At 40.1% G+C, this 24104-nt stretch overlaps 1 protein-coding gene across 6 annotated transcripts in view; it reads left to right on the plus strand.

The window, feature by feature from the left end:
* limch1a (LIM and calponin homology domains 1a) overlaps positions 1-24104 on the plus strand; it is a 45027-nt gene that overhangs the window by 12486 nt on the left and 8437 nt on the right. For 2 of the 6 annotated variants that reach the window (XM_061679657.1, XM_061679658.1), the window contains exons 3-17: positions 55-124; positions 2112-2218; positions 2295-2325; positions 2403-2513; positions 3705-3832; positions 4664-4734; positions 5551-5749; positions 14583-14621; positions 15838-15970; positions 16964-17112; positions 18025-18285; positions 19103-19331; positions 21044-21349; positions 23306-23414; positions 23516-23541. In XM_061679657.1, coding sequence (XP_061535641.1) covers positions 55-124; positions 2112-2218; positions 2295-2325; positions 2403-2513; positions 3705-3832; positions 4664-4734; positions 5551-5749; positions 14583-14621; positions 15838-15970; positions 16964-17112; positions 18025-18285; positions 19103-19331; positions 21044-21349; positions 23306-23414; positions 23516-23541 — 1969 coding nt within the window. Of the gene's footprint in view, positions 1-54; positions 125-2111; positions 2219-2294; positions 2326-2402; positions 2514-3704; positions 3833-4663; positions 4735-5550; positions 5750-7351; positions 7676-7793; positions 8049-10115; positions 10335-12156; positions 12496-12572; positions 14167-14582; positions 14622-15837; positions 15971-16963; positions 17113-18024; positions 18286-19102; positions 19332-21043; positions 21350-23305; positions 23415-23515; positions 23542-23716; positions 23831-24104 lie in introns of those variants that run through there. The other 4 variants (XM_061679654.1, XM_061679655.1, XM_061679656.1 and 1 more) reach the window with 4 other exon arrangements.

Consider the following 24104-nt stretch of genomic DNA (forward strand, 5'->3'; position numbering starts at 1 on the left):
CAACCCCCTTGGTAACGTCAGCTAAATCTGTGCCCCTCCCCCTTGTCCACCCAGGCTTCTGAGTACAATCAGACCAGGCCTGGTCAAGAAGATCAACAGACTGCCCACCCCCATCGCCGGCTTGGTAAAGAGACACCCTCAAGCGTTAGGCTACTCACTAATGAAGGCGATTATAAAAATAAATAAATAAATAAAAGACAAGAATGAATAAAACCACTTTCAGCTGTAGATATCCTACGCTGAATGTTTGGAATATTTCAAACTCCCCTGTTGCACAGCGAAACTGTTCCAGCACAAAAGGGATACAGATCCACCATTCTGCAAAGCCATGCAGCTGAACAGGACAGGTTAAAAAAAACAAAAACAAAGGAATATGATAAACAATAATAATAATAATTAAAAAAACTGTGTAACGTTATTGGTAAAACGTAATCAAGTTAAAGGAATAAAATATTATTACGTGAGAAAGTTAGAACGTTGTGAAAACATACATTGTAAAGTTGTGTCCTAAAATTGTGAGAATAAAGTTGGAAAGTTGCTGGAATTAAGTCATCATAATACCATCATCAAATGTGGTTATAAAAATGTTAACAAAGATTTAATATTATGTGAATAAACTCCGAATACAAAAAAATGGTAAAGTTACGAGAATATAGTTCCCAAATTATGAGGGAGGAAAGTCATAACGTTACAGAATATAACATAATTAAAATAGGAGAATAAATGTATAATCTTATGTGACTAAACTCCCAATACGAGAAAAAAGTCAGAACGTTACAAGAGCAAAAGTCATATTACGTTAAAAACGTTTAATATTGTTAGAAAAAAAATTACGAGAATAAAGTTGCCAAATGACAAAGCAGTCGTAATGTTACAAGAAATAGGCTCTCATGGTAAGAGAATAAAATTGTAATATTAACATAATGAGGGAAAAAGAAGTCTGAATATTATAAGAGTAGTCATGTTTATTGAGGAAAAAAAATTGCTGATAATAAAGTCGTAAAGTTGTGAAACTAAAGTTGTTAAATTGCGAGAATTTGTGACGTTGCCAGAATAAAGTCATAATGTTATCAGTAAAATGTCGGAACGTTACTGAATAATATGTTAAAAAATTTGAATATTGGAATATTTTAAGAATAAACTCCAAATACAAATGGTTTAAAATATTATTAGAAAAAAAGTTACAAGAATAAAGTTGCCATATGAGAAATAAGTCGTAATGTGACAATAAATAGGTTCTAATGGTAAGACAATAAAATCATCCATCCATTTTCTGAGCCGCTTCTCCTCACTAGGGTCACGGGCGCGCTGGAGCCTATCCCAGCTGTCATCGGGCAGGAGGCGGGGTACACCCTGAACTGGTTGCCAGCCAATCACAAACAAACAACCATTCGCACTCACAGTCATGCCTACGGGCAAATTAGAGTCTCCAATTAATGCATGTTTTGGGGATGTGGGAGGAAACCGGAGTGCCCGGAGAAAACCCACACAGGCACGGGGAGAACATGCAAACTCCACACAGGCGGGGCCGGGGATTGAACCCGGGTCCTCAGAACTGTGAGTTGTAGATAACAAAGTCATGAAGTTATAGGAATATATTTGTAATACTATAAGCCAAAAGTAAAGTTACGGAAGAAAAAAAATCATACTACAAGAAAATAAAGCCATAATGTTGTGAGTCTTTAAGTCACAAGAAAAACAGTAATGCAGTCATGTTACAAGAAGGAAAAGTCGTAATGTTATAAAGTTACAAGAAGAAAGTTCCCGAATGAGAAAAGTTGAAATGTTACAACATAAAATTGGGAATATTACAAGCAAGAAAAGTCAGAATATCGTGAGAAAAAAATCGTAGTGCCAACGTTGTAAAAAAAAAAATAATTAAATAAAATACAGTTGTAATACAGTATTACAAAAGCAAATAATATTACATGTCGTAAAGTTACGTGACACTTACAGTATACAGTATATTTTATGTTTTCTGTTTGACATCACAGCATGTGCTATCATCTGCTTTTGGAGACCTCCAAACCTTACCTCCACCCAGCGTAAAACTCTGAGGTTATATCTTGTTTGTTTTTTATGAAAAAAGCAACATGTTTGTCCTCCTCTAGGACAACCTGTCGGTCTTCCTGCGGGCCTGCGAGGAACTCGGCCTGAATGGCTCGCAGCTGTTTGACCCGGGAGACCTCCAGGACACCTCCATCCGAGCAAACCTCAAGTATTTACGCATTTATACTTATTAATCATATATACAGTACATAATAATCATGTACAACAATCTTCTCTCTCAATAGGGACTCTGACTGCAGCCGCAAACTAAAAAATGTGAGTTTTATTTTTTTTTTCCCTCACTGTAACCATTAAAGTAACTCCAATTCGAATCCCCGGGTTGCGTCTTACAGGTTCTGAACACCGTGTTCTGGCTAGGCAAAGCGGCCAGCGGTTGCACTTCCTACAGCGGACCCACACTCGACCTCAAGGAATTTGAGGGGCTGCTGGCAAACATGAAGGTGGTGAGTGGGGGATGGACTTGGTTTGATTGACAGAGAGTAGCGAGAGAAGGAGTGCGGGGGGTTGTTTTTGTTGTTGTCACACCAGGAAGATACTTCACTGATCTGATTCAACGGAACTTATACATTTTAATTTATACTTCATACTGAAAATACATTTTTGACCAGAAATCAAACTCAATTTGAATAAAATCGAGTTGTTTGACCGATTGATCATTTTAAAGTTGTAAAGTTGCCAGAATCTGGTGTTAAAGTTTCAAAAACAGTCTAAATTGTGGTGCCTTGTAATTTGTTTAGTACCACGCTCGTAACTCAAAGCACTTGTATCTCAAATCTTCTTTCCCCGTTGAATTGAATGGGAATACCATTTATCTGTTCCAACGGCACAATAACCACAAACAAAAGTTTTTGAAATGCTTTTTTAATCAGAAAAATAGCACTCGACATTATTGTACTTTATATAAAAAATATACAGTAATGACATAATTACAGTCATGCCACCCCAGAGATGGCAATATTTTTAGCCATGACGGTGTTTTTTTTATTATATATATAAAATTACAAGAATTGAGGTGTTCATGAAGTGGAAAAAAAATCATAAAGCTACAAGAATAAAATTGTAATGTCATGAGAAAAAAAGTTGTGAAGTTACAAGAATGATGGAATGTTCAGAGAACCACCAAGTCTTAAGAGTACTGGAATAAAGCTGAACTATTATGAGGAAAACACACACAAAAAACAAAAACTACAATTGAAAGTGCAACAAGAATTAAGTCGTGAAGTTACCGGAAAAGAATTCCCAAGTTTACAAGAAAAAGTTGTCAAGTTACGAGAATAAAATAAGTTCTCTGTTCTTGACTTTGGGCTTTCAGTTGTGCAAATCCTTAGCCTCATAACATATTTGCTAATATTTAAACCTAATGTATCAATATACTGTATAATAATAAAAAAAATACCACTGTGCTTGCTAAAAAAAATTTTTTTTTCTTGTTTTCCCAAAACTTTCAAATATGACCTAAACAGCTATGCTATTAACCTAACAAAATGAACAATTTGTTCCACACCATTTTTTCACTTTGGTTCATACAAATGGACAGACAGTGCTAAGCATACAATTGTTGAGGAAACAAATGCAAGGCTCCTTTTCTATACTTACTGCTTGCATTGTCTTTTGGCCTGTTCCTGCGTGTGTAGGACAGTGAGGAGGCGGCTGACGGCTCACAGAAGCGCAGAGTTCGAGACAGCGGCTACGATTGCTGGGATTCGGAGCGCAGCGACTCGCTCTCGCCACCCAGGCACACTCGAGACAACTCTTTAGACAGGTCAGACAACCGCTGTTGTGTGTGGACAATGTCATGATAACAATACAACAACCAAAGGAACTGGAAGCAGTAAAACAGTACTCCCCTGTGGCCAAACAATAAAATGCTCTTCTTTTTTTTTTGCAGCCATTTTTTATTTCCCAGTTTTATTGAACGCAACATTTTCAGTACGATACACTGTACGCTAGCCAGCTACCTAGTGTTCACTCATTAGCTACAATCAAAGTTAGTGAGTTAGTTAGGTAGGTGATCTGTTAGTTTGCCATTAGTGACCTAGTTAGCTAACCACAATCAACATTAGTTATGTTGGCATGTAGATTAACATTATTACTTAGTTAGCTGTCTAACTACTTAGTTTGTTAGTTGATGGACCCTAACTAACCAGCTTGGTAACTAGTCAGAGAGTTAAATGGTTAGTTTGTCACTTAGCATGCAAACACTAGCTAGGCAGTTAGCTAACTATCTGCAATCAAAGTCGGTCAGTCAGCCAGTTAGTTAGATAGATAGCTATATACTATTGACTAACTAACTAACTAACCATTATCAACGTCAGAGAGATGGTTGGTTAAGTTGCATTTGATAACATTTTTCATAGTGAGACATGCAAAACAGGTTGTAAACTATTCAATACAGATACAGTTAAATCTTCTTGTCAGGGGTCTTAAATGCAGCATGTAAGAAAACTGACTTTCGTCTCAAGCTAACTCACAAAGGGGGTCCTTCTTCTTCTTCTACACATTTGTAGCTTGATTGTGAAGTTCAACAGTATGACTGTAGTAACATTAAGAGCCATTCATTCATGTTGTTAATAGTGTTTTGTTTAATTGACAGTCTGGACTCGGTTGGCTCGCGTTCGCAGCACAGTCCTTCTCCCGATGTGGCCAACCAAGGCACCACGGAAGGTTTGTTCGCACTACAAATATTAAAATGAATCATAACATATGACTGCTGACGTGTCCATCATCTTCCATTATTAGATTAAAGCATGTTGAATGGGGGGTTTAACCTTGTTGTGTCATGTGGACAGTTGAGTGTGTGTGTGTGTGTGTGTGTGTTCAGGAAGGTGAGACAAACAGGATAAAAGTCTGACAGCTAGTTGGGTAGTCAGTTGGTTAGCAAACCTTTGCTAGTTATTTAGATAAATAACTGAAGTTCAACTCATTTAACTAGTTATTTACTTATCTAACAGGTTAGTTAGTGGACAGTAGTTAGCTAAGCTAAAATCATAGTTGGTTGGGTAGGTAGGTAGGTAGGTTGTTAGTTTTCTGTCATTGAGTTATTTGGTTATCTAGTTTGCTATTAGTCAGCTCTCTAGCTAACTTGTATCATAGTTTGTTAGTCAGTTATTTAGGTAGGTTAATGTAATTATGTCAGGTAGGTAGCCAGCCAGCCAGGTAGCTGGTTAGTTAATTAGATAGTCAGCTATCTAAGTGCAATACATTTAATTAGTGAGCTGGGAAGGTTCTTTGCCGTTAGCTGGCTTAGTTAGTTAGTTGGTTGGTTGGTTAATTAGGTAGTGAGTTAGTTAGTTAGTTAGTTTAGTTTGTTAATTTGTTGGTTAGTTATCAGTCCACCCTGAAATCAAAATGGCACATATGTCTATTCAGTAAGTGTCAGGTCTTCCTCTGTAAACCAGGAAGTAGTGAACCTGCTAGCTAACGAACAGCTGAACATTGTTGACTCTCTGTCCTTGAACGCTCTGATGGCCTTAACATCAGGAAGAGCTGGAGACCTGGTAGCGGACGGCAGCAGGAGCCTTGACGTGCAGAAGGACGACATGTCGGCCCGGCGTGCGGCCAGTGGCGAGGCGCGCACCCCTGTTGTCTTCAACCAGTTCCTGCCCAGTCGGAGCAACGCTGGCTCTTACGTTCTGAACACGAGGCGCAGACCTCATGCTGAGGACAGAGAGCAGCGCAGGTAATGACACTTTTTAAAAAATATATATTTACAAATCGACCAACCCTCCCTGACGTCACACCAAACAGTCCTGCCGAGGGCAAAAAGACCCCAAAGAGCGTCACTTGGGCGCCTGACCATCAGGGCGAAAGGGATATATGTGAGCAGACGAGGCTACAGAGGTTGGAGAAGGCGGGCATCAAAGTGCTGCCTGCTGCCCTTCGCTACGGAAGGTTAGCGGTTGAAGTGTTGTGCTGGGACCTTGTCCACTAACTTATGATTTGTTGTGCAACTCATGCTGCTGGTGCAGAAAGATTAGTTGATTTATCTGATTAGTTAATTGACGGGTGCTGTGTTGTTGTTGTTGGCCAACAACTAACTGCTTGAGAAGTGCTGACTTGTTGTTTGTGGTAGCGGTGGCCATTCATAAGAAATACTGCATCAATCATCCCAAGGATCAAAGACCACAATCAAACTCAGTTAATCAGTTTGTTAACTAACCATAATCAAATTCAGATAATCACTTAGTCACTTAGCTAACCACAATCTAATTCAGTTAACTGGTCAATTAGTTAACAAAACAATCTATGAATCAGTTAGTTAGTCAGTCAGTTAGTTGATTAGTTAGTTAGCTAATGTTTCCTTGCTAGTCAGCTCACCACAATCAAACTCAGTTAATCAGTTAACTAACCATAACCAAATTAAGTTGATCAGTTAATCACTCAGCTAACCGCAATCTAATTCAGTTAATTGGTTTGTTAGTTAACGAAAACATCTATTAATCAGTGAGTGAGTGAGTGAGTGAGTAAGTTTTCAAAATCTAATTCAGTCCATTGTTTAGGGGTTAGAATTAGGTAACTCAATCAAATATAGTTTAAAGCTTGCTTACTTTCTAGCTATTTAGCAACCACAATCAAATTAATTACTCAGTTTTTTAATCACAATTCCAATTCAGTTAATTAGTTAGTTAACTAACCACCGTAAAGTATAGTTAGTTAGTTTGCTGCCACATCAGTAAAATATTGTTACTTTGCTGTTGGTGAGCTAGTTAGTTGGTTAGTTCAGTCGGTAGACTGCCATTTCCTAATTAGATAACCACAACCATATGTTGTTAGTTAGTGTGTTCATTAACATATTATGTAGTTAGCTGGCTAGTTTATTCATGAACACTATCCAACTATCTAGTTAGCTAACTTACTACCTAACCTTAGTTGTCTGTTACTTTGTTGCTTAATGCTATTAGTTAGCTGGCTAATTTGTTAGTTAGCTAGTTAGTTACCTAGTTAGTGAACACTTGCTGGCTATCTAGCCAGCTAACTAGTATAAAATAATGTCAGTCAGTTAGTTCGTCTGATTTAGGTAGTATTCTAGTTTGTTAACATGATGAACAGCATTCATGTTTGGGAAAATGGATGGAGGTTTTTTGTTATCACCATCCATAATTTGAGATTAGGTTTCCTTGGAGGAGGTCTTCGTTTTGGTTTTCAAGTCATCTGGGTGGACTAATGGTTTTATGGGCCAGATTAAATCCATGCATGTCGCTAACGCTTGGCATTACGGAACGTCACTGCAGACCTATCTGCATTCCTGACATGACTTTTTGCCATCCCGTCTTCAACTCAGCCCTTCCTCCTCCTCCACCTCGCCCACCCCGGAGAGACCAGCTTCTCCCAATATCATCCTTCGACGCGACAATGACTTTTTTAACTCGCACAAATCCGCTTGGGACTCGTCCTCGGACGGTGAGGGTGAGGCGGAGGGCCAGAAGGTACCGGACGTTCGAAAAGATGACCTGGCCTCTCGACGGGCTCCTCGGGGCCCCGCGGTGCCCAGGATGCATCAGTTTGTCATGGCCACACCACTGCTCGAGTGCAGCAGCAAAGACCAGGAACGCTGGGAAGGCATCAGGCGAGCCTTGCATAAAACACTGAAGGGCAAGGACACCAGGTTAGACCGTCCACTCTGTGTGTTGTATGTGTGTGTGTGTGTGTGTGTGCACGTGTGCGTGCGTGTGTTTTTTCCCCACCACTGTTGCGCTCACTCTTCTGTCCCGACAATTGGACAGCCAGCTTGATCAAATCCCTGACATCATTACTCGCCAAAGAGAAGGCAAGGATGAGGAGGAGGACTGTGAGGAGCAATCCGAGGATGCGGGATCGGTTAAAGTGACACCCGACAAGCGGACGGACGACCTGGCTCTCAGACGAGCTCAGAGTAGGCCAAGCCCCCTCCTCCGGGACGGACCAATGAGCTTGTCGTCGGCCGCTATGAGTCAAGCCGATGTGCAGAAGTGGGAGAGGCTCAGGATGAGTGAACCCAGGTGCCCCCCGAACACACACACAGGGAATCATCAATATATGTGTGTGTGTGTTGGGATGGCAGGCAATGTTTTCGTCACAATTTTAAGTCATATGAGTGTAAAAATATGTTAACCACTTTTAATAGTTAAAAAGTAACACAGTCTGGACTTAAAGGCATAATGGGAAGTCTGTGAAGCTCTCTTTTATTTTAATATGAGTTATTATCACACGTATAAAAAGAAGTTAAACACTGTTAATGGTAAAAAATGTACCACCAAAAAAAAAAACATAATTTCTAAATCATTGTTCCGATAGGAAACAAGTGAAATAAATTACAGACAATGTTTTAAGTCACATTTTAGGATTTGCAACTGTAAATAAAACACGAGTAACAGTAAAGCTTTAAAGCAATAAAAAAATCTGTCTTAACTCAAAAGAGTTATTGTATGACATTTAATCGTGTCGTCTTATTTTTAACATTCTTACGAAGTGGATGAAGACGCTAACACCCATGTAAAAACAACAAAACAATCTAGCTTAACTTTGATAAGTGACAACGGATGCAAATCTTGCTGCTTTGATGTCCGAAGTTTGCACAACTTTAGAGGTTCCATTGTAGCCTTCTGTAGGTTTAATATATTGGAGTTTGCATGTTCTCCCCGTGCCTGCGTGGGTTTTCTCCGGGCACTCCGGTTTCCTCCCACATCCCAAAAACATGCATGGTAGGTGATTGGCTGGCAACCAGTTCAGGGTGTACCCCGCCTCCTGCCCGATGATAGCTGGGATAGGCTCCAGCACGCCCGCGACCCTAGTGACGAGAAGCGTCTCAGAAAATGGATGGATGAATAGTAAATAAGACAACTGCTACACTAAGGAGCCATAAATATAAATATTTAAAAGTACGCCCCCTAGTGGTTGATTGGTTCCCCTTGAAATCAGCTTTAAATCTCCTTTAGTTCCCACTCGCTTGGCTCCTTTTCACCACATTATTTATTCTCCTCATTATTGTGCACTTCATTGCCATCTGACAGGCTATGAAAGGGCAGGGAATGTGCCGACCCTTAGTGTGTCTATGTGTTTCATTGTGTGTGTGTGTGTGTCATTGTACGTGTGTCATTGTGTGTGTGTGTGCTATAGAGGAAAAAAGAGGTGATTGTTGGCTGTGTGCTGATGCTTTTGTTTTTTGTCATAGTGATGCTGATGTCATTAGATCGCACAAAGGAGGTTTTGTGCGCCTGAACATCACATGGAGAAAATGGCTGACATGCGAACATATAGCAAGATACCACATTTGTACTCAAGTTCTTAAACTCAATCAGGAATTTACCTCCTATTCTGTAATCCAGTAGACAGGTAGCTACTATTAAAAATTAGAATGGCAAAAATGCTAACATGCTAATCACTGCTATGCTAACATATAGCAAGAGGAACCTGAGTACAAAAAACACTAAAGTCTGCCGCACATGGAGCGACTTGGCCGAAACCAATTGAACTCATGCGCAGTGTGCATAGTTCAGCTAGTTTTCATGAGAATGACTAAAATGCTTACAGTTGTAATGCTAACTTGGCCTGCAACCTGAGTATTATAAGAAAGTATGATAGTGGATGGATAAGGATTTTAGATCCTGCCCTGTAGATGCATCGTAATACATTTGAGAGTGGCTAAAATACTAACATTTTAACAGTTGCTATGCTAATTTACAGCATGACAGCATCCTGAGTACAAAAAGTGCCATGACAGCTTGATTAGGATTTTTCATCCTGCCCTGTAGTTATCTGGGTACTATAATAAATTAAAATGGCTATAATGCTCTCAGTTGCTATACTAACATATAGCAAGCTAGCAATAGTACAAAAAGTGTTATGGTGGCCCGATTAGGATCTTACACCTGCTCTGTTGTCAGGTTCTATTACAGATGAAAATGGCTAACATGCATGCTAACAGTTGCTAAGCTAACACATCTCAAGATAGTGGCCTACTCTACTTTCTTTTGATTCATTTGGAGTTGCTCATTCACTTCTCCGCTATGTGTGCGTCTGTGTGTGTGTATTTATGTATGTATGTATGTATGTGTGCGTGCCTGTAGCGAGCCTGGACCCGTCCCCGTGTGTCAGGCTTGTCGGGAGAAAACGTACGCCAGTGGTGAACGGGGTCTCAGCAAATCGGTGAGGTTCGGGGGCGTGACCGAGATGGGGCAGCCAATGGGCGTGCCCGAGTCGGGGTTGCTAGGACGACTCGTCTCCCAGGCGACGGTCGCCGTGCCGACCATTGGCCTGGGCTCCCTGCTCTCAGAGCGGGAAGGCAGGTACAAACATGGCCGCTTGCACTGGTTTAGACTGGGGCCGATGACATAGTAGTTGTCTTATTAGAGTGCTCGTTAGCAGACTTTGTATTTGGCTTGTCAAGGATGCAACTATCTACATTTTTCCTGTTTGTTTTTTGCTTTGTAAGGGAGAAAAGCATGTTATGTCCCTCGTTTTTACAGCTGATATGATGAGAAAGTGGTAATATAATAATAATAATAATAATAATAATAATAATAATAATAACAATAGCTACAAATAAAAACATATTGGCAAAAATGAGAAATATTCCCATGGAAATATTTAATTTGCAAAAGATTTATTGGAAGTTGGGCTGGCCGATAGATCTGTTTCAACTTTGCCCTCCCTCCAAATTTGTTACAATGCTAAAACCTAGGTTGCTAATGTAGGCCTATAGGATGCTAACAATACGCGTGGACCCATAAGGTTATTTCTGGATTTAGGTCTTATGCCTATATGGACATGTGCTACAGTGCTGAAGCCTGCTGAGGTAGAATAGGACTGCTGACAATTGCTGTGCTAATGTGTAATAAGACAGCAACCTGATTACAAAAAGTGCTAAAGCAGATCAGTGATATTACATCGTACCTATGTGGTCTGATAATGAGTCAGATCATGAGAATGGCTAAAATGCTAATATGATAACACTCGCTATGCTAAAAGATACACAGTACTATTTCAAAAAATTTCAAATTACCAAACCACAAACATGTTAACAGCTGATATGCTAACATATCGCAAAAGAGCAACCCAAGTACAAAAAGCAGTCAGGTAGTTTGGTTAGGATTTTACATTGCGGCCTTCTGTTTCAAATGAAAATTGCTGAAATGCTAACATGCTAACTGTTCCAATGCTAACTTCTAGCAAGAGAATACAAATAGTGCTACGGCACATAAATAAGGATTTCACATTATGCACTGTAATTGGGTACTATTTAAAAGAAGAATGGGTGGAATGCTAACACGCTAACATTTGCTGTGCTAACATGTAGCAAGACAGCAACTTGAGTAGAAAAAGTGCTAAGATCGCAGTTTTTATAAGGTGCCCATTTGGTCATATTACTACAGTATTTTGAATATAATTGCCAAAATGCTAACAACGCCAGCATACAGTAAGATAGTAACCTGAATACAAAAGGTTCCAAGGCGGATCAATTTTCACATCCTGCCTGAAAGTCGCTTACTATTACAAATAAAAATTGCTAACATGCTAACAGTTGTGATGCTCATACTGTATATAGCAAGATGATAACCTGAATACAAAAACTGATAAAGCAAGCTGTAGTCGTGTAATATTAGCAATGAGAATGGCTAAAATGTTAACATGCTAACAGTTGCGTGCCTAACATATCGCATGATATTTGAACACAAACAAGCGCTAAGGCAGTTCTATTTGGATTTTAAATCCTACTTAGTACTTGGGTTTTATTAATCATGAGAACTGCTAAGATGTTAACATGGTAACAAGTGCAATGCTAACATATCGCATGATAGCAACCTTAGTACAAAAGAGCCCAAAGAGAATTTATTAACATGCTAACGGTTACAATGCTAACATATCGCAAGATATTACCTGAGTATAAAAATGCGCCGAGGCAGTTCTATTGGGAGTTTACATCCTGCTCTGTAGTCAGGAACGATTACTTATAAGAATTTCTCAAATGTAAACATGTTAACAGTTGCGATGCTAACATATAGATAAGATAGCAACCTGAAGACTGTGACTATTGCAATTGCATGCACAATTGTAACTATACGGCATCAGCACGAGCCAGTTTTTGAGCTTTATGTGATACCCTTACAGCCTCGCAGATGGAGGGCTACCCAATCAAGCTACCTCCAACGGCTCATGTGGCTCTCTGGAGGCTCCTCGCTCTCTGGCCAAGCTGGACGCTTGTCTGGCTCAGTGTGAGAGCAGTTTGAAGGAGGAGGAGAAAGAGGAGGAGAAGGAGGAGGAGGAAGAAGAGGGGAGGATACCAGACATTCGGAAAGATGACATGATGGCGAGGCGAACGGGAGCTTTCCAGAAGCAAAGCATTTCTTCGGGATCTTACAACCGCTTCTTGCCTTTGCCCACCTCAAAGTACAAGGTCCAGGTGACTGTTCCGAGCACCAAGGAAGTGGACAGGAACAAGAACATCAGGTGGGGATGTTCAGATGTGTCAACTAACCAGCCCCTCGGTGTGGAATTCAAACATCTCACTGGAGTTTTTGTCACAGAGCGGCAGAAGGGAAAGATCTCATTGAAAGTAACCCTCGCTCTCATATTGAGAGTGAACATGTTGATGATGATGATGATGTTGATGATGAGGTAGACGAACCTCTTCCCAACCCGGAGAAGGACGACATGATGGCTCGCAGGACGGGATGTCTCCAAAAATCTAGTGTGACCTTCAGGCAGTTTCTACCTGTGCCGGGTGTGCTTAAAAACAATAGCATCCAAAGTTGTGGAAACAAGCAGGCACCTAAGTGTGTGGAAAAGATGGCGAAGCGAAAGGTACCTTTTGGGGTTTGCTGTTGGAACTCGTGTCAGAGTGACTAACAAAGCATCAAGGAGATGACTTGGACTCTGTCTTATAAAATCTCCCTTTACAAAGAAAAAATGCTCACTTTTGATTTGAAGATGTTTCACAAAGGTTACAATGATGCGCAGCAAATTTTATTCCCACGAATTTGCAGATGATAGGGACCCCAAATTCCGAAAATCTGGAAATAATTGATGCTCATTATAATTGCCATGAAAAAACACACACAAAAAACGCCTAACTGCGAATACTCGGAGGTCTGCTCTATTTATTTTATTTTATTTTCCATCCATCCATTTTCTATGTGAATAGTTAGTTGTCTGTCTATATGTGCTCTGTGATTGACTGGCGACCAGACCAGGGTGTACCCCACCTCTCGCTCAAAGACAGGTGGGATTGGTTCCATCTTATTTATTAATATTCAGTAAAATAATATTAAAATGTTGAAAAATGTTTTGCTACGGTAGCATGATCCAGAATTGGTTAAAATTGTATTTTATTTTATTTGGTTAGACGTTAAGGGAATTTTCAGAAAATGTGGCGGTATGTTCTACAACCACATAATAGTTTTATTTACATGAATGAAAATTTGGGGAGAATTTTTTATAACATTAGCATGACCCGTCGCAACATTTAATTTAATTCCATATCATTTAAAACCAGTTGAATTTAAAGTTGATAATTTCAAACCAGGATGCAGTAATTCTAGGATAATTTTAGTGGACAAGCCTACTTTTTATAATATTCCAAATGCATCATTTTGTAAAAAAAAAAAAAAAAAAAAATATCTGTATATTGTTACATTTCATTAGATTTCACAACAGTGCACCCCTAAATATATGCGGGTTGGCATTCACAGATTCACCTATTCCCTAATTTTCTCGGAAACCCAAGCTTGTTTGCGGTATTTTGTTCTCAATGAGGTTTTTTTTTCACCCGATCCTCTGCTTATTTATGTTTTCTTAGGTGAAAAAATTGTGGGGAAAAAATAAATCATGGCAATTATAATGAGCGTCAGTTATTCACAGATTATCGCTAGGCCAGTGACCCACCAGATCCTTTAGGGGTGGATGTGTATGGCCTTGTGTGTCATAATTTGTCAATCAGCAAGTTAGTTAGTTGTGTGTGTAATAATTGTGTGTCTGATACATCTTTTGTACTGGATGTCATTGTATGGCTTAGGTGTACCTAATATTGTGCCCAGCAAATGCAGCGTCGCCGTGGTTTGGCACTAGCATGTTTGTCTGAGGTGTGATGTGCGTGCATTCACGTCGTTGGTGGACGCCCTAGCTTGGAGTTGATGCCTTTGTCTTGCTCGGTGATCAGCAGTGGCGTCCAATCTCCCGAAATCCCGCCCAGGAAGTGCGAAGGGCCAGAAGGGGAAGTGGACGTGCAAAAAGACAAGACAGCAGATGTGACAAATGTGACCCCTTCCCTACTCCGGCTGGATGATGTCGTCCCGCTGAGTTGGGAGGCAGGGTTAGGAAAGGCCAGTAAGAAAATGGAGAAAGCACCGAGGAAGAAAGCCTCCTGTGTGGCGGACGATGATCTGCCACCAGTGATGTGAGAGGGCCTCCCAATTTTTTTCTGCGCGTGTCTTTTTCTACCATTGAAGAAAGTGTTGAATTTCATTTTCGTGCCCGAAATGTTTGGCCTGGTCGGACCCTCATACTCCCGTCTTTTTCACTGTATTTTGTCCTTCCAGGATGAACCGCAGAGTCGCTTTTATGTCTGGGGACCCCGAGTAAGTTTGTCAACGCGGATCTGGACGACTTTATGCATGCTAACAATAACATCAGTACTTTTTCATACAGTTCAACCTCTGACGTCACTTTTTAAGAGTTTTCTTCCCCATTTGGACATCATGGAAATATTGTTGAAATAGTCAAACTGTCACACTTATAAAACCTTTATTAACCGAATTAGGCCGTTTTAAATCACATTTTAACAGTCATACAAGTGTAAAAGGAAGCTAACCATTGTTGACACTAGTGAAAAACACTAAAAATATTAACTTTAATTATGAATAATCATGGGATAGTGCTCAGGAGAGTCAGTGATGCCCTTAAATGTGTGAAAAGAAAAAAACAATGAAAGACTCAGTTTTAACTTAAATGACGAAAAACAAGCAAAACAAAAAACGATAAAACACTCACTTTTAACTTAAATGACAAAAAATGTAAAAGCGATAAAACGCTCAGTTTTAACTTTAATAATGTAAAACTTTTTAAAACACTAAAACACTCAGTTTTAACTTTAATGAAGAAAAATGTAAAGCAATGATAAAACACTCTGTTTTAACTTTAATAATACAAATTGGAAAAAAAAAACAATGATAGAAAACAAAATTATGGTGTTGCGCCCTAATTTATGGTGTTGCGCATAATTTTTTTTACATTGTTAAGTGTCACACAAAAGTAAAAATAAGAGGTAAAACACTCAGTTTTAACTTTAATGACAAAAAACGTAAAGAATGATAGAACACTTAATTTTAATGAAAAAATTAAAAGACACTCAATTTTACCTAATGACAAAAAAGGTAAAAAATGATAACGACATTGTTGCCCCCAACTAATCGCATTATTTTACTTTCTTAAGTTAACCACTGTAGGTAATAAAACGTAAATAAATATATACACCATTAAAAAAAAGTATCAACTTAAATGCTGAATAACGACTTGAGGTTTCACTGTATTATGGTCCCTTAAGCAAACATGCTTCCAACTGTTTGCTTTTTCCATTCATTGCTAACGTTTTTATAATTGTCATTTTTTTCTTTTTGTATTTAATACAAATTTTCTCATCGTGCTCCATTAATACACTCTTGATGTTTGCGGTTTTGTTGTTTCTTTTGCTCCACGATTCATTTATTGCTTGCCTTGTCTTAACACTTGTGTAGTGGTGGCCACTGGCCAGTACTAGGTGTTTTAAAAAAAAAAAGAGTGGGCTTTCCCGTTTAGGAGTGCAAGCATGAGCGACATGGTGGACCAGGACGAAGCTGGACACTTGCCGCCGCCGCTCAGCCTGTCACGTTACGAGCGGATGCACGAGCAGTACAACAACTTCCAAGATGAGGATGACCAGTGGCAAAGTGTAAGAGAACCGGTTTAATATTACACCTTTTATACATTTTTTTGAAAAACATACTGTTGAAAATCTTACTAGTTATTTAATTGTCATTTTTTTTTAAAAATCGAACTTTTTTTTCATAACTAGTTGTGGAAAAATAGCAGCCAAATGCCATCGAGATCAGATTTTTATTAATGCTATTTAAAAAGACATCTTGTGGCCCTGCAGACACTTACACATTTGTTTTGATAAACAAAACGATTTGATGAAATATTTGGACATTTTCACTCTTATTAGGAGTTTTTTTCATCACCCATCTAAAAAATTATCGAATGATATATTTATATATTTAGCCATGACTGTATAAAATAAACATACAGTAACACTATTTTTCCCGGACTGTCTCACAAAAAAATCAGACTAAACCTTTCTTGTTTTAGGTCAGTTAGGATTACCAAAATTATTTCTATTTGCTAAAGGCCAGAATAACAAAATAATGTTTTTTTTAGAGCAATATATACATACTGTACATATGTAATAGACAATACAGTCATGGCTAAAAACATTGACACCCCTGGGGTGCCAATGTTTTTGAGCATGGCTTTAATAAACATTTTTTTTTGGGTCATATCTTGACAACGCGGCGACACGGTGGACGACTGGTTAGAGCGTCTGCCTCACAGTTCTGATGACCAGGGTTCAATCCCCGGCCCCGCCTGTGTGGAGCTTGCATGTTCTCCCCGTGCCTGCATGGGTTTTCTATGGGTACTCCGGTTTCCTCCCACATCCCAAAAACATGCATGGTTGGTTAATTGAAGACTCTAAATTGCCCGTAGGTGTGAATGTGAGTGCGGATGGTTGTTTGTTTGTATGTGCCCTGCGACCAGTTCAGGGTGTACCCCGCCTCCTGCCCAATAATAGCTGGGTTAGGCTCCAGCACTCCTGCAACCCTAGTGAGGATAAGCGGCTCGGAAAATGGATGGATGGATGGATTTTGACAACGCATTCATGCTACAGGACTTGGCCCGTTGGAAGAACCGCCGCCGCTGTGCCTCACAGGAGCTGATCAAGAAGGAAGAGGAGAGGAAGAGGATGGAGAGGATGAATGGGGAGGGAGGAGACAAGAGGAAGAGCATCAAGACCTACAAGGAGATTGTGGAGGAAAAGTAAGCATTGCATCGGGGGGAAAGTTCTTACTTTTTTAGGCTCTCAGACTCCTTTTCCACCGCTAAGTGTGTTACTGTCCAATATTATACTCCATTGTCTCCTCTTTTCTGCGGCTGTGCCCTCAGTCTCCTCTCAGCTAAAACTAAAGAAGTAAACAGAAAAGTATTTACAATCTGTTTCTCAGATTGTAACATTTGAAGAGACACGACGCAAAATGACCAAATTAAATACGCATGCTAAATGTTACCTAACGCTGTTGCGGTATTAGACTCCACAGTGTCCACTTTGCTGTAGCGGTGCCCTCAGTCTCCTGTCAGATAAAGGCTATCACAATTTAGATTGTAACACTTGATGATACACAAATAAAAATTACCAAATTTGACACACACTCAATGTTGCCTAATCCTGTTGCTGTGCGATATTAGGCTCCACAGTCTCCACTTTTTTGTAGTGTGGCCTTTCGTCTCCTCTTGGATTAAACTAAATGAGTAAATACAGGATACTGTCACTATGAGATTGTAATATTTGAGGATAAGCGGGTAAAAATGAAAAAAAAAAAATAAACACACCAGATTCGACTCCATAGTCTCCACTTTGCCGCAGCGGTGTTGTCTCCTCACAGATAAAGCTTGTCTCTTAAAAGAAGTAAATAAGTAGTAAACACAGGAAAAAGGGTTTCCTGTATTTATTTTTGTATTTACTTCTTTTAAGGAGACATGCTTTCTTCATGAGAATGTCTCGTTCCCAGTGATGCGTTCAGTGCCGTCTGTTTTTTTGCAGATTCCTGTGGAATTGGTGAGTTCCTCAGTGGAAACTCTGAATGTTTTGAGCGTCTGAAATGAAAAACCCCTCAAAGAATTTGGACTTTTACGACTTGACGGCTCTGAAAACATACATCTTTTTGTTCCCAGGGAGCGGCGAGAGGCACAGCTGTGTGAGGCGTACCGTAATGCGGCGTCGCCAGAGGAAGCGGCCGGGGTTCTGCAACGTTACGCTCTCCGATTCACCATCAGCGATGCCACGCTGGACTTCTTAAAGTTACCCCGCTCCACCGCAAACCCCGACGCGACCCTAAACCAGGCCATCCACAAGCACAAAACCGTTCATGATGACTCTGAGCCAGAATCAACACAGCAGAAGACATGTGAAGACTTACACAGGGGGGTGAAAAAGTAGGTATACATGTTTTACTATGAAATAAACAACATATTTTTTTCACAATTAGAATAATATATAAAAAATATTCAGCAAAATCTCTTATGTGGTCAAATTGCCAGCCTTGAGCATTTACGCATTCCTGTACTGTAGTGTCTAAACTCAAGCCAATTTCAACACCAAGGTTTTTTTTTGTGTGCACAGACTTGAGGTATTGCCTTACCTGGTTAAATAAGGGTTAAATAAAAAAATAAAATAATAATAATAATACAAGTGCTATATGGTGGGAGGGAACTCGGTACACTAAAAAAAAGGAGCAAATACTGAGCAATTCATCAAAAAAGAGGCTTCAAGCTGTTTATTGCCACTCTCAGTTGAAGTTTATTGTCAAACCAAACATAAAACAAAGACAATTACTCATTGTGTATTTAAAACAGCCAAACAACTGTCTAAATGTTGCGTTATGGACAGAACACAAATAGGTTCATGAATGAACAAAGCCCCAGCAGTCTGAATTACACTGCACTCACGCCTGATCAGACAAAAAAACTTTAATACTTTGTAAAAGCAAAGAACTGAGGTTACTTCATCTTCTAAAACTTTTTCAAACCTCTTCAAGCCATGGGTAATGCAATAAATGAAACGATGAGCCGACTAAGCAGCGTAATATGTGGAAATTAATACGCACGCAAACGCACCTCTGTGGCAGACCAATTACTTCTGCACCAAAGCATTACAGTGATCTATTATTCACAAAACAGGCTTATTCAAATGTATCTATTTTTACTCATCATTGTGTAAAAAACATCCATTCACGCCACTCGCCTCCTCCAGAGATCCACTGGCTTCAGACAGCACACCTCCTCAATCTTCTAGTAAACCGGAACCAGCGACCAAAGTGGATGCAAAACCCCAACCTAAACCTCCAAAACCCAAACCTGCCCCGCCTCACTCAGCAAAGCCTGCACTCACGCTTCCCTCGCCGCCACCACCACATTCCCGACCCGTACCCCTGTTGGCTGCCAAGCCCTACTGCCAGCCACGCAGCTCACATGGAATCAAGGTGAGGAAATATCATGTTCTTGGGTCTCTTGAAAGGCACTGTACTGTATGTAAATTTAAGTTATATTGTTATTGTTATTGGCGGCACGGTGGAAGACTGGTTAGAGCGTCATCCCCGGTCCCGCCTGTGTGGAGTTTGCATGTTCTCCCCGTGCCTGCGTGGGTTTTTTCCGGGCACTCCGGTTTCCTCCCATATCCCAAAAACATGCATTAATTGGAGACTCTAAATTGCCCGTAGGTGTGAATGTGAGTGTGAATGGTTGTTTGTTTGTATGTGCCCTGCGATAGGCTGGAAACCAGTTTAGGGTGTACCCTGCCTCCTGCCCGTTGACAGCTGGCATAGGCTCCAGCACGCCTGCGACCCTAGTGAGGAGAAGCGGCTCAGAAAATGGATGGATGGATGTTATTATTATTATTATATATTACATCCCAAGAAAGCTATATTACTAATACACAAACGACATAACTCAGTCTTGATTTTTTATATATATTTTTTAATATAAAACTTATACAAACGTAAAGAATAAATACAACTAAAGAATGGATGAGTAAATAAATAAGCAACAGCAAGTTTATTTGTAGAGCTATGTAAATTTACAAGATAATTTACAGATAAAATAATTCCATAAAACATAAAAAAATAATCATTGTCCATAGGTGCGACCCTTGTGAGAATAAGCAGTTCGGTAAATGGATAAAACTGAAACTCAGCCTCACTGTGTGTAGTCCTAACTCTGTGCATCATAAGAAGACCACTACCTGTGGTTCTCAGAGTTCGAGAAGGTTCATATGGCTCTAACACAGGGGTGTCAAACTCATTTTTGTCGCGGGCCACATTGTAGATACGATTTTCCTTAGAGGGCCATAAAACCATATCAATGTTTAATCGCCTCATGATAATATTACACACAGACAACAAATTGATGGATAACTAGTTTTGAAATTAGAAGTCAAGGATAATGGTTTGTTCAACTATTTTTCAAGTAACTGTAAAAGGGGTTTGGAGGCAAAACATGCTTATAATAGTTCATTACTATTTATTACATATGAATATTATTCAAAAATTTTGAACAGATTTTGGCAAGAATCATGGAAGTTGACACACATGATTTGCTTTCGCAGGCCACAAAAAATGATGTGCCGGGCCGGATCTGGCCCCAGGCCTTGATTTTGACACCTGTTTTAGATGGTAAAATGCTATTGTTTTTATTTTTTAATGTGGCTGTTAAAATTCAGGTCTGAGTCCAATTGTACCGCTAGGTTTCTAACTTTGACCAGTGATACGTAGATCTGAGTGTCAGCTGCATAGGTGTGGTAAGACACGTTATAGCTGTGTATTAGCTGGCCTAATGGAAGAATGTACAGTTTGAACAATAGGGTTCCCAGGATTGACCCCTGGGGAGGTCCACAGGTCATAGCCATTTGGTCTGAGACACAATTAAGAAATTCAACAAATTTGTTAATTGTTAATCCTTTAGATAGGACTTGAACCAGTTTAGAGCAGTACCAGAGATTATCAACCAGTGTTCTAACCCTATGTAATAAATTCACACGGTCAACTGCATCAAAGGCAGCGCTTAGGTCCAGTAGAACTAAGACTGAGACTGTGTTCAGTCAGATATCATTTGTCACCTTGATCAAAGGTGCCTCAGTGTTGTGGTGTGGCCAAACATAGCCACTTCTCAGCCATGTTTGTGTGTGTATCACATTAAGATGGACGGTCTAGTGCGTGTGAATGGCGACACAGACAATTCGCCACTGCATTCGCCGTCAGAGAAAGACAACTTGGTCACACAGGCGGAGATGGAGGCCTCCTCTCTGCCAGAGATACGGGACTGGTCGCCTCCTCCCCATGCTGCGACGTCCTCCTCGTCTTCGTCATCCGTCTCGTCTTCCTCGTCATCCACCATCAGCTCGCTCTTCAGCGGGAGGAACTGTATCACCAAGACCACCATCGTCACTGAACTCACTCAGACGTTGGTGGAGCCACACGGCCTGGAGAACAACAGCCACAGCCAGGTAACAACACTTAATCATGGAAACCTCTGGAAGTTAGAGCTGGGCGATTATGGAAAAAGTGATGATCAGGATTATTTTGATTGATATTGAAATTACAAATTAATAAACATGATTATTCATTGATTTCAAAACTTAGTATTTATTTAACTACCAAAACACAACTTTAAATATAACTTAATAGAGAAAAAAGAAAATAAATTAGTAACAAATAAAATAATAATATATTATACAACCCTAATTCCAATAAAGTTGGGACTTTGTGTTCAAAATAAGTAAAAACAGAATACAATGATTTGCAAATCATGTTCAACCTATATTTAATTGAATACACTACAAAAACAAGATATTTAATGTTCAAACAAAAAATGGAGCAAATAATCATTAACTTAGAATTTTATGGCTGCAACACATTCCAAAAAAGCTGGGACAGGTGGTAAAAAAGACTGAGAAAGTTGAGGAATGCTCATCAAACACCTGTTTGGAACATCCCACAGGTGAACAGGCTAATTGGGAACAGGTGGGTGCCATGATTGGGTATAAAAGGAACTTCTCTGAATTGCTCAGTCATTCACAAGCAAAGATGGGGCGATGTTCACCTCTTTGTGAACAAGTACGTGAGAAAATAGTCAAACAGATTAAGTACAATGTCCCTCAACGTACAATTGCAAGGAATGTAGGGATTTCATCATCTACGGTCCATAATATCATCAAAAGGTTCAGAGAATCTGGAGAAATCACTGCATATAAGCGGCAAGGCCGAAAACCAACATTGAATGCACGTGACCTTTGATCCCTCAGGCGGCACTACATCAAAAACCGACATCAATGTGTAAAGGATAACACCACATGGGTTCAGGAACACTTCAGAAAACCAATGTCAGTAAAAACAGTTCGGCGCTACATCCGTAAGTACAACTTGAAACTCTACTATGCAAAGCAAAAGCCATTTATCAACAACACCCAGAAACGCCACCGGCTTATCTGGGCCCGAGCTCATCTAAGATGGACTGATGTAAAGTGGAAGAGTGTTCTGTGGTCCGATGAGTCCACATTTCAAATTGTTTTTGGAAATTGTGGACGTCGTGTCCTCCGGGCCAAGGAGGAAAAGAACCATCCGGACTGTTAGGGACGCAAATTTCAAAAGCCAGCATCTGTGATGGTATGGGGCTGGTGTTCGTGCCAATGGCATGGGTAACTTACACATCTGTGAAGGCACCATTAATGCTGAAACGTACATACAGGTTTTGGATAAACATATGCTGCCATCCAAGCAACGTCTTTTTCATGGACACCCCCGCTTATTTCAGCAAGACAATGCTTAACCACATTCTGCACGTGCTACAACAGCGTGGCTTCGTAGTAAAAGAGTCCGGGTACTAGACTGACCTGCCTGCAGTCCAGACCTGTCTCCCATTGAAAATGTGTGGCGCATTATGAAGCGTAAAATACGACAACGGAGACCCCGGACTGCTGAACAGCTGAAGCTGTACATCAAGCAAGAATGGGAAAGAATTCCACCTACAAAGCTTCAACAATTAGTGTCCTCAGTTCCCAAACGTTTATTGAACAAAAGGTGATGTAACACAGTGGTAAACATGACCCTGTCCCAGGTTTTTTCGAATGTGTTGCAGCCATAAAATTCTAATTATGTCAAATTGTAGATTTTTATGAAGTACAATATTATGGAGTGCTATTTTTCCTCATTAAAATACAGATTTCAACAATGTTTTTTTTTTTTGGGGGGGGGGGGGCTGGAACAGAATAATGCCATTTCCATTCATTTCAATGGGCAAAAAAATTATTTGAGTTTTTAATTACTAGTGAGGTTACGGAATAATTAAACTCGTATCTCAAGGAACCACTGCATACACATTGTGTATGTTCAATCACATACACACATAATGTTAGCATCCATCTGTCCATCCAAACACAGTATAAAGAACTTTTGACTTTCAGGTGAATGGAAGTACGTCTGTTGAGAAAGCAGCGGAGGAACAACAGTCTCAGCCAGCGTCATCATCGACCTCAATAACCAGCATACAAGAACATTGTCCCAGTGTCACAGGTACAACTCGGTAGTGTGAAATAATTCTGGGATTGAGGGGTTTTCCTTATCATTCATTCATTCCCAGATTTCAAGCTCACGTGTGTGTTTATCATCCACAGAATGCCAAGAGGAGAGCAGCATGAGCGTGAGTACTCTCATCAGCTTGTTTTCTTTCCTTCTGCTTTTCCTTCACCCTTCAATTGGACCTCATGTTTACCCCTCGTCTCCACTTGTCCTCTGACCTTTCCTCTTTTTCTGTCCTTTTGCTGTCTCGACATTGTGTGTGTGTGTGTGTATGTGTGTGTGGGGAATGGGGGTAGATTGAGACCCCCATGTTGAACTTGGCTAAGCGTGTTAATCACTGGGTCTGGGACCCAAATGAGGAGCGTAAGCGTGTGGAAAGGTGGCAACAGGAGCAGGAGCGCCTCCTACAGGTACACCGGTAGTAATGCTCGTGTGTGTGTGTTTTGTGTTTGTTGCCATGGTTACTACCTGATTGTTTACCATGATACAAGATTGTGTTTACACTCATGGTGTTACAAGTGTATGTTAAGTGGGTGAGAACCCAACACAGACAACACTAATTTCATATTTTTATTAACAAAAGGCGCACGTATGAACATGGAAAAAAGAGGAAAACGAAAGAACAACAAGGCAAACGTAAAATTACAATGGGCCAAGGGCGTCGTGTGATTAGCAAAAAATAAA

Source organism: Phycodurus eques, chromosome 6 (genome assembly GCF_024500275.1).
Source record: "Phycodurus eques isolate BA_2022a chromosome 6, UOR_Pequ_1.1, whole genome shotgun sequence".
Taxonomy (NCBI): domain Eukaryota; kingdom Metazoa; phylum Chordata; class Actinopteri; order Syngnathiformes; family Syngnathidae; genus Phycodurus; species Phycodurus eques.